This window comes from Canis lupus, chromosome 9 (assembly GCF_011100685.1).
Source record: "Canis lupus familiaris isolate Mischka breed German Shepherd chromosome 9, alternate assembly UU_Cfam_GSD_1.0, whole genome shotgun sequence".
In the NCBI taxonomy this organism is placed as follows: domain Eukaryota; kingdom Metazoa; phylum Chordata; class Mammalia; order Carnivora; family Canidae; genus Canis; species Canis lupus.
The window spans coordinates 53,021,053-53,037,078 of record NC_049230.1 but is presented as its reverse complement, the minus strand read 5'-3'; the positions used below and the strand labels follow the sequence as shown (position 1 = coordinate 53,037,078).

General features: G+C 44.4%; 1 protein-coding gene across 6 annotated transcripts in view; it reads left to right on the top strand.

The window, feature by feature from the left end:
- The first annotated feature begins 1,173 nt into the window (after nucleotides 1-1,173).
- The window catches only part of NUP214 (nucleoporin 214), a 103,482-nt gene continuing 88,629 nt past the window's right edge, over nucleotides 1,174-16,026 (top strand). For 2 of the 6 annotated variants that reach the window (XR_005364892.1, XM_038549005.1), the window contains exons 1-11: nucleotides 1,174-1,334; nucleotides 3,804-3,999; nucleotides 4,595-4,746; nucleotides 5,767-5,965; nucleotides 6,839-6,909; nucleotides 8,066-8,129; nucleotides 8,592-8,695; nucleotides 9,744-9,850; nucleotides 10,502-10,568; nucleotides 13,611-13,737; nucleotides 14,840-15,001. Coding sequence is in view for 5 of the 6 variants with exons in the window: in XM_038549005.1 (XP_038404933.1) it covers nucleotides 1,290-1,334; nucleotides 3,804-3,999; nucleotides 4,595-4,746; nucleotides 5,767-5,965; nucleotides 6,839-6,909; nucleotides 8,066-8,129; nucleotides 8,592-8,695; nucleotides 9,744-9,850; nucleotides 10,502-10,568; nucleotides 13,611-13,737; nucleotides 14,840-15,001 (1,294 nt within the window). In the remaining variant the exon portion in view is untranslated. Of the gene's footprint in view, nucleotides 1,335-3,803; nucleotides 4,000-4,594; nucleotides 4,747-5,766; nucleotides 5,966-6,838; nucleotides 6,910-7,296; nucleotides 7,367-8,065; nucleotides 8,130-8,591; nucleotides 8,696-9,743; nucleotides 9,851-10,501; nucleotides 10,569-13,610; nucleotides 13,738-14,839; nucleotides 15,002-16,026 lie in introns of those variants that run through there. The other 4 variants (XM_038549003.1, XM_038549002.1, XM_038549004.1 and 1 more) reach the window with 3 other exon arrangements.

The following is a 16,026-nucleotide window of genomic DNA, read 5'->3' as shown; positions in this document are numbered from 1 at the left end:
CCAATGTCCCGACTTGTGTATTTTGGGGGCAGCTCCTGGGCTCAGCAAATTCAGAAAAGGTAGTTCATATAGTAACAGCTCTAATGAATGTGTCCTGTGTGCCAGGCTCTGTTAAATGCTGGACTTCATTTACCCGCCGCGACAGCCCCATGAAGCAGCTTCTATTATCCTTTTTTTTTTTTTTTTTTTTTTTTTAAAGATTTTATTTATTTATTCCCGAGAGACAGGCAGAGGGCGAAGGAGCCGGGAGCCCCAGACAGGACTGGATCCCAGGACCCCAGGCTCCCGGCGGGGATCACGACCTGGGCAGGAGGCAGACGCTCCACCACTGAGCCACCCGGGGTCCCCCGTTATCCTTGTTTTAGAAAGGAGAAGGGGGGGGTGGGGGGCGCCTGGGGGGGCTCAGTTCAGTGCCCGACTTCCGCTCAGGTCGTGAGGTCAGGGCCCAAGGATGGAGCTGGAGTCAGCGGGGAGGCAGCTTCCCCTCCCCGCCAACAGCGCTCTTTTTCTCAAATAAATGAAATCCTTAAAAAGATTTTTTTTTTTTTTTTTTAAAGAAATGAGAAGCGGGCTGGGGGCAGATAAGCAATTTGCTGAAAAGCGGGCGGTAAGGGCCGGAAGACAGCCGTGCCCCCGCCCCGAGCTCACCCAGGGGCCCGTCCCCGCCGTTTACAGCCCGGACGCAGACGCCCGCGCGGAGGCCGCCGTCAGTCACCTTCGCCGCCTCCCGCGCGAGGGCCCTGGGTAGCGAGGAGGCCTCGGAGCCGCGACAACACGTCTCAAGAGTTCCGCGCGGCGCCAGGCTCCCGCCCGCGAGGCTCCCGCCCTGCAGGGGCAGACGAGGCCGACGTCGCGCGCCCTGCGCTTCGGGGCCTGTGTCCCCCACGCCCCCTCCGACGCCTCTCTCGGGAGCTGCCCCCTGGAAATGTCCGTCAGGCTCCCAACTCCTCTCGTCCGGGGACCGTCGGGAACCACAACATCCTCCCGCCACCGCGAGGCCTCGGCGCCCCGGCCCGGGCTACGCCCCACCCCCGCCCGCCCCGGCCAATGGGAGGCGGTGGCCGGGAGAGCGCGCGACTTCCGAGGGCCGCTCAGCCTCCTCCGACCGCACGGCGCTCCGGGGCGCGTGACGTCACCAAGGCGCGCCGGAAATGCGGCGTCTGCTGCGCGCTGCCGGCGGCGAGAGGGAAGGAAGTTGGCCTGCGAGCGGCCGGGGCTGAGTGGGGGCTGAGTGGGGGCAAGGCCGCGGGCGGCAGCGGCGGCTGCTTCGAACAACTAAGCGTGGCGCGATGGGAGACGAGATGGATGCCATGATCCCCGAGCGGGAGATGAAGGTCAGAGACTGGCCGGGGCCGCCCTCCCTTCCTTAGTCCCGGCGCTGCCTGGGAGCCCCGCTGAACCGCGCGGCGCGGCGCGGGGCCCGGCTCTCCGGCTTCCCGCCTCCTGCTCGCACCCTTTTGCGCGACTGGAGAGCTCTCTGCGGTGCCGCCGGCGCGCTAGCCCCGCCGAATGCACGGTCCCCGTCCCTTGTTGGTCTTGCGGGCGCCGCTTCAGTTACCCTAGTTACTTTCATGTGGTGCTCGGAGTCGTGGTAATAATTACCGTTTATTGAGCGCTCAGTGTTTGCCAGGTACCGTGGTACCAGGTGCCAGCGGCCCTAGGAGGGATTGCGAATAAAGAGGAGCATAGCGAGGCTGGGGAAGTGACTTAGCCAAAGTCCCACTTGACAGAGGGGCTGAAGTTTAGGTGGTGGGTTTATGTATTTTTTTTTTTTTTATGTATAAGACCCTCTCCCTGTGCTTTGTACTTTGTAAGAGGGTCCTGGCGTGCCTACCGCAGAGCCGGGAGGGTTCGTCCCCTGCGCTGCAAAACCTTTAGTTGAATGGAATAGGAAGCCTCTTTTGCTGTTAGAGATCAGCGTAAAGTCAGGAAACTGAAGAGAGGGGCAGGTGATCCAAATGAAGGTCATGAGGAAGTTGCGGGAAGCTTTGAGGCGATTGAACCCGTCCCTGAAATGCGTTTAGGGAGTAGTAATCCATCCCCACAGTTACAGCAGTGATTCCTGAGGACAGGGGCGGGGAGGGGTGGTGAGCCACCCAGTGAGAGTGAGACTGTGCCAGCTTCTCCCGTAATGCTGGGGGGGGGGGGGGGGCGCAGAAGGAAATAAAAAGGTTTCAGAACCACAGACTTGGAAGATGACAGTCCGCCTTTGGGTTCCTGATGATAGCAGAAAGGAAAGTTTTCATCCCACTGGGTCTTCCCAATGAATGTGATCGTGACCCAGACAGGATATTTAGGATTATCAGGATGAGAATCACACAAATGCTGAAAATTTCATTCTACTTCTGTATGGTTTCATCTGGAAACGTGTGAGTTCCTGGTCACTGTACTCATTTGGCATTAAGAAGCGTATTTCAGTTAAGCTTTCAGTCCCTGTGTGTAAAACACTGAATCTAAGGGAATTAGTATGTGGGGTGTGCTAAGGATCTCATACAAAACACTGTTAAGTGTACAAAAATAAGGGCTGTCTTTGGCTTTTACCCTTTTGGGATGTGAGCAAAAGGCCATTCACAAGCTTCATACCAAAATCTTGACTTAAGATAGATTTGGAATTGAAGGAAGAAAAAAAAAATCAGCGGTGTATGGTACCGCTTAACATACTGATTGGTAAAGTTATGGAATTCCTACCAAGAGGTGGTTCACACTGAAAATTGTATTTGAAAGCATGTAGTTATACTTGTGGAAGATGGTGACAGGAGGCTGGGGAAGGCTCCCAGGCCCTGGAGTGCTAAGGAGCATGAACACTGAAAGAAACGGAAACAAAACAGGTCTAGGATAGAGGGGCCCTGGATGTTGCAGAGGTAATGGTGCACTAGAGGGAGGAAAGCAGAATGCCGTGACGTAAGGTGGCAGAGGTAGGTGGGTCAGGCCATATCTGGCCTTACAGCCTGTATTAATGGCTTTGGACATGGGTTTAATGTCTTCATGGCATCTAGGTATGTTTATGGGTCTCGCAAATTAAGAGATTGACCGTACCTGTCCTTTTCTATGATGAAATTTTGTTTAGTATTTGATGCGGGTAAGCCAGTTCTTGGGATTTGGTTATAGTTCTGTGGTCATTATTTCCATATATATGTATGTGTGTATATATATATCTTTTGAGTACTTCACTGGAAGTTCAGGCTAACAGTGTATTTGGGGGATGTTTTCAATATTTAACAACAGTTATTAAGCACCACCCTGGGTCATGAGACAGTACATAGCATGAAATAGGACAAGATTATGAATTTTGAAGTGCAGCATGTGTGGTGGTTAGGGCAATAAACCAGGAGTTCAGAAAAGGAAAGGATCGGTGTGAGCTGGGTTAGTTAAGGCAGGCTCCGTGAAAGAATTTTTAAAACTTCATTTCATTCAATAAACGTTGATAAGCCCTATGCCAGGTACTACAGTACACGCAGGCAGCTTAAAAACCGCTGAGCCACACAGTCCTTGCTTCAGGGTAATATTTATTTTTCTTTAGGTCTATTGGAATATAATGACAGAGGGATCCCTGGGTGGTGCAATGGTTTGGCGCTTGCCTTCGGCCCAGGGTGCGATCCTGGAGCCTTGAGATTGAGTCCCACATTCGGCTCCCTGCATGGAGCCTGCTTCTCCCTCTGCCTGTGTCTCTGCCTCTCTCTCTCTGTGTCTCTCATGAATAAATAAATAAAATCTTTAAAAAAAAAATGAAAGGAATGTAACAACAGACCTGATTTTATTTCCTCTTTTCCCTGAACTAATCTTGGTTTCATCCCCCACAACAGGATTTTCAGTTTAGAGCACTGAAGAAGGTGAGAATCTTTGACTCACCTGAGGAGTTGCCCAAGGATCGCTCAAGTCTGCTTGCCGTGTCCAACAAATATGGCCTGGTCTTTGCTGGTGGAGCCAGTGGGTTGCAGATTTTTCCTACCAAAAATCTTCTGATTCAAAATAAACCTGGTGATGATCCCAATAAGATAGGTAAGTTACTTATTTTTTGTTGCACGGTAGAGAGAGGAGTGTAGTGAAGTGCTAATGTTGTCTCGTTCCCAAGAAATCATTCTAGTATATGAAATAAAACTGCTATTAGTCTTCATGTTGATCTCCAAGAAGATTAAGTTCCAGGTAGTTTGCTGGAAGCCTTTCTGGTTGTTTTCTTTGGTCCTTTTGGTGAGTTGTTTCTCAGTGCTCAGAAGGAAGAAGAATTGACCAGTCCGCCATGCTTTTTATTTTTGTTCAGTTGAACTTGGGTTCTGGATCTCTAGGAGAAGGGTTTTTTTTGCATGGCATTTTAGTTGGCACAATAGTGCCGTCCAAATAGGAAGCATTGTTGTGAAAATAGAGGTACGGGACATTATTTTTAACAAGGGGAACAGCCACAGTTTCCTTGAGGAAGAGTCTGGGTTATTTAATGCATCACTGTACATCTGTAAGAAAGCTAAGATTTAACTGCATGACCAAGTATCAAAATGTGCTTATATGTTTATGTAGATGTAAAAATTGTTTCACGTAAACCTAGATAAAGGGGTTGTGGCTTATGCTTCTGCTTTGTCTTTTTTTTTTTATGTTTTCTTAGTTGATAAAGTTCAAAGCTTGCTGGTTCCCATGAAATTCCCGATACATCACCTGGCTTTGAGCTGTGATAACCTCACACTCTCCGTGTGCATGATGTCCAGTGAATATGGTTCCATTATCGCTTTTTTTGATGTTCGCACATTTTCAAATGAGGTAAACTACTGGCAAACCATAGTGTCAACATGAGACCTAAAAAAGATTTTCTGGTATTCAGTCATAACCTAGAAACTCCTGGATGACCCTTGGAGTCATTTTCTAGATTAAAGTATGGGTTTAAAAAAAAGTCCTTAGCTATAGAATCATAGATCCTTGCGATAGAAGGGACTTCAAGAAATTATTTCATAACATCTGCCCCAAGGTGTTTTTTCTCCTTTATATATGAGACAGCCAAAGCCCAGGTGGCTTGCCCAAGGCTGTAAAGTTAACAGTAATGTCAGAAATTCCTACATCCCAGGTCTTTGACCTCCTCTGGAGTATTCTTCCATTCCAAGCAGTTTCGTAACGATAATTGTCAATAATTTGAGTATTTTTTTTTTAAGATTTTATTTTTGTTTATGAGAGAGAGAGAAAGAGGGAAGGAGCAGGAGAGGGACAAATGGTCTCTGAGCTGAGAGCCTGACATGTGGACTGATCTCAGGACCCTGAGATCATGACCTGAGCTAAAACCAAGTCAGACACTTAACTGAGCCACCCAGTTGCCCCAATTTGAGTATTTATACTGTGTGCCCAGCTCTGTACTGATGCTTTATATGCCTTGTCCTTATTCGTATATACCACGGCCTCACAAAGTAGGTGCTGTTGTCTTCATTTTATAAATGAAGAAACAGGCCCAAAGAATTTAAACGTTCAAGAACCCAACACTATTAAGCAGAGCCAAGATTTTAATCTAGTATTTGCTCTTTACCTATTATTTTGCATTTGTGTATTCCCTTGCTGAGAGTCCCTCAGTGTGCTAGAATAATTGACTGCTGTTTTCCAAAGTTGTGTTGAAATTGTCTGTAACAAATATACTGTTGTGTAAAGCTCTTTTTTTTTTTTTTTTTTTGGTCATGGCCATGGAGAAAAGTGAAGTAATTTAAGAATACATATTCAATAATTTTCTTTGACTGTTAAATGTCTATGTATTTATTAATTTATCAATTTATTTTTGCTTCTGGGCATTTGTTTTAAAAGGCTAAACAGCAAAAACGCCCATTTGCCTATCATAAGCTTTTGAAAGATGCAGGAGGCATGGTGATCGATATGAAGTGGAACCCCACTGTTCCCTCCATGATGGCAGTTTGTCTGGCCGATGGCAGCATTGCTGTCCTACAAATCACAGAAACAGTGAAAGTGTGTGCGACTCTCCCTTCCACAGTGGCAGTAACATCTGGTGGGTAATAAAGGCTTTCACTCTGTAACATACAGTGATGGTAATCTCCTTAAAAATTAATTTCCTGAAATAAATGCAAATGGGGTTTTTTGTTGTATCTGTTGTTGTTTGGTAGAAGCAGAAAGTGTTCTTTATTTCCATAATGTTTGATACCAAACAGCAGAGTTGATTTAACTTGAATGTGCTTAGGGTTTTTGGAGAAAGAAATATTTTGGTACAGATGGTTTAGAAATGTGTTTTTGAGAATGACTGTTTCTGGACCCAAAGGGGTGGTGTGGATGGTACACTGGAAGTCATTTTTACCTCTGCGGGAAGAGCATTATAAATCTTGGATAGGAGTAAGAGAATGATTTCTTGATACTTGAAAACCTCTATTCTCCTTACCTAAAGATAACAGAGTTTTTGTATTTTCCAGCTTTCTGGACAACACTCTATTGAAAACAGATTTTTTTTTTTTAATATTTTATTTATTTATTTAGGATAGTCACAGAGAGAGAGAGAGAGAGAGAGAGGCAGAGACACAGGCAGAGGGAGAAGCAGGCTCCATGCACTGGGAGCCTGACGTGGGATTCGATCCCGGGTCTCCAGGATCGCGCCCTGGGCCAAAGGCAGGCGCCAAACCGCTGCGCCACCCAGGGATCCCGAAAACAGATTTTTAGCAGTTGATTTAATGGTCCAGTGATAAGTCGTAATTGGTTTGTATCAACAAAAGGAATTTTTTTGGACTTTTGCCAAATAAGGATGATCCTCCTGTCTCCCATGGACTGACAGAGGAACAGGAAGTGGTGGTTATATGGCTGTTTCAGTACAGACCTCTATGGTTTGCTCCATTCTCTTCAGTTCTTAATTGGCAGCATTTTCTTCTTTGCTCAGTGTGCTGGAGCCCCAAAGGAAAGCAGCTGGCAGTGGGGAAGCAGAATGGAACTGTGGTCCAGTATCTTCCTGTAAGTGTTGCCTTGGACTTCAGCACTTTTCTTAAGTTATGTACTGTTTTTGGGATGGTTTGGGAGCTCATTAGGGTTTTTTCTGTTAAAATGTAATTCATGCTCACTGCAACAAATTCATCAGTAAACTAGTGAATGCAGGAAAGGGTGGAACTCTTCCCTTTCTATCCCATAGTCCTTCTAGAGGCTCTCTCTGTGTTTTATTTAGTGGCAGCCTCTAGACATTTCTGGATGCTTATACAAATAGTGTATAGATGCATTACATGTCTACCATACACGCTGGTCATATTCTACGCAGTGTTATCTAAACATTCCATCAAAACAGTTAAGGCATAGCATTATTTGGTAGCCGAGTCCATCTGAAAGATTCAGTTTCTTCAACTCTAGGCACCCGAGACAATGGATGCCCCTGTCACTCTGTCATCCTCTCCCTGGGGTCTTCCTGATATCATCACAGGTATTATTCAATATAAATTGACATAGAATCCATATATGTTACATCAGGCATGGATGGGAAGGAGGGTTCCACAGGCAGTTCTGAGGCCTGTGTTGCTGTCCATTCTTCCTTGAGAGACTGTTCTTGGGTGTAAAGCAGAGAATGTAGTTTATGGGTTTGAGGTGAAGCTTTTATTTCTTGTTATTACAGAAAGTTGTTATATGAGATTTGGTACATACTCTTAGGGCGGTAGCCTCTAAAAAGATAACTGGCTTAATTTTATTGGTTTGCTCTTTGCCTTTTTTGTCTTAAACATAATACTTTATCAAGGTCCTTTTCCCCAACATATTATATATGGAGCCATTCTTTTGAATGACTGCGTAGTAGTCCATGGTGTGGATGTACCATGATTTACTTCTCTATTCCGTTATTGGTGGTTGTCTGTGTCAGTGTGTGTGGCTTTGCTAGTATAAATGGTATAAGCTTGAGCATCTCCTTTCTACGCCCGAACATATTTGTGGGAGATTTCAGTAGGATGGGGTCCTGGATGGAGTCATTCACTATTCCCTGTGTTCATTTCTTTCCTGGCTGGGAAGATGAAGCACAGTGGTTTCTGGGGGGAACATACTGGATTTGACAGAGTTTCATTGGTTTAAGTTTGTTTCATTTGACCATTTGATACTCCCCCCCCCCCCCCCCCGCCCGCCCCATCTCTTTCAGACTCTGCAGGAAAAAAAAGTCATTCCTTGCCCACCATTTTATGAGTCAGATCATCCTGTCAGAGGTAACCCATTTGCTTTTCTTATGCTAGGTCCACCTCTAATGAGGTGACACAGTATTTGCAGAAATTTCACATCATGTGATGCAGCTGCACACTCAGGGAAGTGTTAATGCCTCCTGCATGAACACTCTCATTATTATAGTTGGCTAATTAAGTCAGCATAACAATAATCCTCTGGTAGACACCTGTGTCTCATGGTAAATAATAGTAAATGGGTCCTGATATTTTATTAGAATCCTTTCAAAATTTGCCATCCTTTTATTCTGCCAGGAAAAAAAAAATGCCACTTTGGGATGATTTGGGGCTTCTTGAATTCTTTGTATTTGTGAATTATATTCAGTCAGTGAAATCTGGACCTTTTAGAACTATAGCACTCGGTCTCTTTTATCCATGGGCTGATAATTTTTTGAACATATGGGGGCTATTCCAAACATAAGATGCTTTATTAAAGTGTGTGTATTTCAGTTCTGGATGTGCTGTGGATCGGTACTTATGTCTTCACAATTGTGTATGCTGCTGCGGATGGGACCTTGGAAACTTCTCCAGATGTGGTGATGGCTCTCCTCCCGGTATGTGTGTGAAAGGGACATCTTTGGCAGCCCCGTGTGGCTCAGTGGTTTAGCGCCGCCTTCAGCCCAGGGTGTGATCCTGGAGGCCCAGGATCGAGTCCCACGTCAGGCTCCCTGCATGGAACCTGGCTTTTGCCTCTGCCTGTGTCTCTGCCTCTCTCTCTCTCTCTCTCTCTCTCTGTCATAAATAAATAAAATCTTTAAAAAAAAAAAAGAAAGAAAGAAAAGGACATCTTTATCCTTTGGGAATCATAGAGGTCTTCTAATAAAGTTCTAGGGTTAGGCTTTAGTTTCCTTTTTTTGCTGGCAGGGATGGTACAACTTCAAGCGTAAAACTTGAATGCTGTCCCGTTGCCTGAGGGCCAAAATTACAGTGTTCCTGACAAAGTTGAATTTTAAAAATATGTTTTTGAGGTCCTTATTTTAAGAACTTAAGATTTTCTATTCCCAGAGATCAGATTAGCTTTGGCATTTATTGACTCCTTCTTAGGTTCCATGTTCTGGGCTAAACTCTTCATATGTATCATTTTGTTCCACGCTTAAGACAGAGTGTGGAGTAAGTTCATCAGGCCCACCACAGACCCTAGAAAAATTATCAGAGAAGTGAGCAGTCCATCCATGCCTGTTCCATGGCCAGAAAGTGAAAAAACAGTTTGAATCCAGTTCAGTTAGTGGCCACGGCTCATATTCCTTGTATTACTCAACTCTGTCTTTATAGGATGTCTATATATTTGGACAGAGTTTTTTTTTTTTTTTTTTTTTTTTTTTTTTAATATTCATGAGAAAGAGAGAGGCAGAGACATAGACAGAGGGAGAAGCAGGCTCCTTGCAAGGAGCTCGATGCGGGACTCGATCCTGGACCTCAGGATCATGCCCTGAGCCGAAGGCAGATGCTAAACTGATGAGCCACCCAGGTGTCCCTGGACAGGGATTTTTGAGTGAATTTTCTCATAAAGTGTAAATGGTTTTAGTTTTTGAGATTCTTTAACTGTGTAGAATTAAAGAAAAATTGCATGTGGGATTTTTTTTCTCCTTTTGTTTATTGTAGAAAAAAGAAGAAAAACACCCAGAGATATTTGTGAACTTTATGGAGCCCTGCTATGGCAGCTGCACGGAGAGGCAGCACCATTACTACCTCAGTTACATTGAAGAATGGTGAGCTGAGAACCCAGAATGGATTCCTTCTCTCTCTGTCGGGTCCTACCTGCATTGCTTTGTTCCCACTTTGAGATTCTTTTCTGTAGGGAAGGAGAATAGAGAATTTATGCCCTTGAACATATTTTCCTCTGAGGCTGGATAATGCCTCTGACTACTTCTGTTTCCCCAATCTTAAATTATCTGGATTGAATACTTACTAATCTTAAAAACCCCATTTTCTCAATAACCCCAGTGATGACTTATGACAATATGATATTTAAGGAATGTATTAAATGTGTCCCTTTGAGAGCAAAAACTTCCCCTTGAAAGATAGATAGCTTGAAGCAAAGCTTCTGTCCACGATTTCACCAGATCTTTCTGTTTACAGGGCAGTAGACTTAATGGAAATTCTGACTGGATTTTGTCATGTCTCTGACCTTTGTCAGAAATACATAAGGAGTTGGCTGAGTCTCCAGGGCTTTATCCTAATGAACTAAGAAGTTAAACTTTACATCTAAAATCTTCTCACCTTTCTTCAGCCATGTAGAAGACCTCACCTTCCTCCTTGACATCACACGGAAGTCCTCATGGACGCCACCGCAGGCTCAAGTTGGGTTAGAATTGTTGCTACGTTTGAATTTAACAGTCTCCTGCTTTTGTTCTTTCAAGGGATTTAGTGCTGGCAGCATCTGCAGCTTCAACAGAAGTCAGTATCCTTGCTCGACAGACAGATCAGGTAAATTTCACTCTTCGGTCACTTTTATGTGACACTTTTCTGAGAAAGATTCTTGGAGGAGTTAACTATGTGGTGAAAGTTTAGATGAAGCCACATCCTTTTGAATGAGTTTCTGGATGAGAGCAAAGCTGACACTTGGCTGATGTGACGGAGTGCCTTGGGCCATGTGGCTTGGATTTTGCATGGGACAGATGTGGGTTTCAAACTCAGCAGCTCCCCCACTGTCTTAAAAAGCTCTTCTGTCCTTTCAGGATCCACTCACGATCTGTGGAAGCATAGATATAATCAGCTTCCCACAGGAGCACACCTGGGTGTGTAGGAGGATTTTCTGCCTTGTTCTGTTTCACCACCTTTATTTACTTCCTGTTGCTTGAACCTGCCCCTTCCGTTCAGTTACCTCTAACCCATCCTTGACTAATGGAGAGAAACATGCAGACCATATCAAATTGCGACTCACCAGCAATACTTTCTATTTCACTTTGAAAAACCACCCAAGAGCTAAAAGCACTCATGTGTGTAAGCACCCACCTCCCTTCTTGCGCTCTGTCCTTGCAGACAAGAATTGGGCTGAGGTGATTGTGGTAACCCATCCTCAACCAAGGTAGGTTATGTACAGTGACCACAGAAGGACGTGATAAAAGGGAAACTTTTTTTTTTTTTTTTTTTTTTTTAAGATTTATTAGAGCAAGAAAGAGTGTGCACAGAGGGAGAGAAAAACTCAGGCAGACTGGGCTGAGCACAGAGCCTGACACAGGGCTCTATCCCACAATCCCAAGATCACAACCTGAGCTGAAACTGAGAGGCAGTTTTAACTCTTACCACCCAGGTGCCCCAGGAAACTTTTCTGCTTAAAACTCTGCCTTGAGTTTAAAAATGTTGTATGCGCCCCACACACAGAGACTTAGACCTCTCCAATCATTCAGTATTTATCCCTCATTCTCTGGGTGGCAGGGTGGTCCACTATAAGTACATGGCTCTCATAGTATCTAGGATGAGCGCTTTGGGGTCACAGGCCAGAGTTAGTCTGATGTGAAGCCTTAGATTGTCTTTAAGAGCAATTTCCTATGAGCACAGCTATCTTATGTACTGACACGTTTAAAATGTACTTGTATTTTTGTTTTTTATCAGGATAATTTATGTACATGACTAAAAAATGACGTAGTGGAAAGGATTTATAAAAGAAAAAAAAAAGATTACCCCTGCCTACTCCATCCTTATCCAGCCCTGGTTAGAGGGGAACTTTTTTAACTTGTAAATTTTTGCTTTTAAAGATTACCTCCTTATCCCTAAATAATCTTAAGGGCACCTGGGTGGCTCAGTTGGGTAAACGTCTGACTGAATTTTGGCTCACATTGTGATCTCAGGGTTGGAGATCGAGTCCTGTGTCAGGCTCTGCACTGGGCATGGAGTCTGCTTAAGATTCTCTCTCACTTTGCCCCTCCCGACCTCTAAAAACAAATAATAATCTGCTTCATCACTAGTTAACGATTATTTGTTTTAGACCTTAGGTGTTGTGGTAGATAACAATATAGCTTACATATGGCCCTCAAATCCTCCTTTCCCTTCAACGGGGTTACAGCACTGTTGTAGTTTCTTCTGCTGGTTACCTTTGTAACTGTAAGTAATACTTTTAATCTTCCATTTCTTAGTTATCACTATACCCAGTATCTCTTGACTCTCTACTTTGTGAGAGGAATACCTTCTCTCCCACTCTCGCCTTTAGCATACCTTCCCCGCTCCCACCTCACTGCTGTTCTCATCTGTAGCTTGTCTTTTGCAGAATCAAAACTGGTACTGTTGTATTCTGTTCTGTAGTAATTATTAAGTTTTCTTTATTTTGTCTATAGATTGTTTTTCTTTTTTTTAATATTTTATTTTATTTACTCATGAGAGATACAGAGCGAGAGAAAGAGAGAGAGGCAGAGAGAGAAGCAGGCTCCATGCAGGGAGCCCGACGTGGGATTCGATCCCGGGTCTCCAGGATCATGCCGTGGGCTGCAGGCGGCGCTAAACCGCTGTGCCAGCAAGGCTGTCCTATAGATTGTTTTTCAAACTTGATATCAACTTTATTTACATTATTATGAATGCAATTATTATTCACACCATAGCTAAGTCATGGAGTATGATTACATTCCCTTTCCTGAAGGGCTTTTTGTTTTCTCTCTGTTATTCATAGAGCATTATTTCCTTTTGAGTTGTGCTGCCCAGTTTTGGTCAACACTGAAAGTTAGACAAATGTGTGGTTTTTAAAAATCAGATCATAGGGATGCCTGGGTGGATCAGCAGTTGAACGTCTGCCTTCGGCTCAGGGCGTGATCCCAGGATCAAGTCCCATATGAGTGCTTCTTGCAAGGATCCTGCTTCTCCCTCTGCCTGTGTCTCTGCACCTCTCTCTGTGTCTCTCAGAGTGAATAAATAAAATCTTTAAAAAAAAATCAAATCATGTATTGGCAGGAATATAGCCCATTCAAGCACAGACATAAGCAGAAGAGTTTATTGGAAAGACTCAGTGGTTTCTCAAGAACCCTGAAGGCAGGAAGGGCCCCATGGGAGGAACAGATGCCAAGATCTGGGAGGATAAGAACTAAGGGTAATTCTGTCCATTAACAAGTGGGCATAGGGCATCTGGCCAGCCCTACAAGCCACATTGCTCAAGACCACAGTAGCAATCAACTGGAGTTCCTTGTGCCAATCCCACATTTCCAGGAGCAGCTAATAACTGTTTGGTGCAGGTATTAGATTTATCCACCACGTTTAGGAATGTACCTAGTTGGGGTAGACAGTACTTGGGAAAGTGTTCACGATAGTGGTTATTCACAAGGCAGGTACTTGGTATACCAGTAACACATGGGTTAATTTGGAAAATTAACCCCTCACTTGCTAGGATGCCCGTTGCTTTTAGACCATCTTTCCAAATTTCAGAGTCTGGTCAACACATAAATCTAAACCAAGTGAATTGTCTTCTCTCCTTTTTGAAATATGGGAGGACCATTGCAAAGCTCTAACCAACATAGCTTTTTCATCTTTACTTCTTTTTTCCAGATTAATTGGGAATCTTGGCTCCTAGAGGATTCCAGTCGAGCTGAACTGCCTGTGACAGACAAGAGTGATGACTCGCTGCCTGTGGGAGTTGCCATAGACTATACTAATCAAGTGGAAATCACCCTCAGTAAGTGTGGCCTGATGTAGCTCAGTGCAAAAGTGGTCGTGGTTGATATTGAAATCCTGTTCTGCGTGTTCATGACAGAATCTACTCTGCGGGGCACTTAACTCCTGGTAGTGCATTGCTACTTGAAGAATGATACAGAGTGCATTGTGACGCCACTAGATTAACTTGATTGACATTCATTGATAAGACAAAAGCCAGACTCTGTGCGTGTGTGTGTGTGCGTGCCTGTGTGTGTGCGCACCCGTGTGTACACTCACGCATGCCTATCTCTGTGTGCTTTCATGTATAGGTGAAATCTAGAACAGAAGGGTCTCATTGCCTTGTTTCTCCAAGCATTCCAGTTTCCCAGCGGCCTCCCACAGAAACAGCACCCTAGTTCAGTACTGCGTAACAGTGCTTGGTTTAAAGACACAGATCAGAGAATGGGGACCTCAAGCACTTGGCTTCCAGGGCAGGCCTGAATTTGTGCTATGAATGGGTCTTCTCTCTTGGAGCGAGATAGGGCTGCAGTCTGTGAGATGCACCAGTATAGTGGAACTCATGCCCTATGCTCTTTGGTACTTCAATTTAGAGAGGTGTCATTGTTGAGCACCACTAAGTTCCTTCCTGTCCTTTCCCTGGTAAGATTATTTGGTCTCCTTAGTTCATTTATTCTGAGTCTCTTCAAGTCCTAATTGACAAAATACATCTTAGGATTGAACTGTGAATGAATATAAAGTAGTTTGACTTACCTTTCTACGTCCTGTGTATTTTCCAAAGTGTGTAGTCTGTCACTTTTCTGCTAGGCCAGCCCCCTCCTAGAGACACCTGTCTTGGGACATCATGAACCCTGAGACACTCGTCAAAGTCTCAGGAGCTCAGGGACAGTCACAGCTGCCATAGGACTACTGGAACTTCCCTGCAGGGTCTGGCATGATGGTAGCCACTGAGAATGGCAGTAGTTCTCTTTCAAGAGCCAGTGCTCTCGAGGCTGTTCAGATATGAATCAGAGCAAACAGTCTTGAGCTACTGTTGGGGCAAGTCTACTATAGCCTTCTTGCTTAGAATAGTCTTTGCCTTCGGGACTTGGTTCATTTTTCACTTGTGCTTATTTTCTTAACAGATGATGAGAAAACTCTTCCTCCTGCTCCAGTTCTTATGTTACTTTCAACAGACGGTGTGCTCTGTCCATTTTATATGATCAATCAAAATCCCGGGGTTAGGTCCCTCATCAAGATGCCAGAGCGGCTCTCGTTAGAAGGAGAGCGACAACCCAAGTCGTCAGGTACGTGCCTCTTTCTGCTCTGTCACAGAGGGAGTGCCATGGGCTCGTTCTGGACCATCCCCAGGGATGAACACTGTGTAGGGACACATAATGATCCTCTTCCTTGAGCCAGTCTGAACGAAGCAGGGACTTTTCCTTGAACACACGCACATTCTTGCATCCTCTCACCCACAAGCTTTATTCTCCAACCTTTACTTTAGAGAAAAGGAAACTCAGCCAAATGAATCCCATCAGGTAATCTACCAACAGTATCCTGTTACAGCACCCTGTATCGTATGGTCTGAATCCTACCAACATGTTTAGTCCCAGAGGATTGGTTACATATGTCTTCGTATGTGCATACCGTGAATGCCACGGAACTTAAAAATGTTGCATTTGTTGACAAAGCTGTAGTCGAATGTATCATGAAAAAGCACTGTATGCTTTATGATTTCTTTCTCATTGAGAAAAAAATATGTACATAGGGAAAATACTAGCAAGTTGGATATTAAAATCTAAATAGTGGTTATGTCTGGGCAGTGGGAACATGGTGATTTTATTTTTGTTTATATTTAATTTACTTTAGGTTTTTCTCCCCTCCTCTTTGAAAATATTGCTTGAGTAGTATATGTTTATTGGAGGAAAATTAGAAAGTACACAATCATTTAAGAGCCCATCAGTCATCAAGCAATAGCCATAGTTATTAACATTTTGGTCCATATTCTTCATATACATAAATGCACACATGTAAACACTAATTTTCACAGTGACAGTATCACTTGTGAGAGCAGGGTGATGTTTACTTCTGAGCACAGTCCAGTGTGAAGGACTTTGCTCCTAGCCCATCAAATCCTCTAGCACAAGCAGAGGCTAGTTTTATTTTTTGCCTCATGCTTGGTCCAGAGGTGGTAGCCATGTTTAGATGAGCAGAAGAGAGCCATTGAAGGGGGAGAAAGTAGCCTGCCAGTTATAGCTAAAGCCCAGGGGGTAGACCCAGAAGACACAAATGGTTCTGCTCATTTTTACGCTACCGCTCCACATTTGCT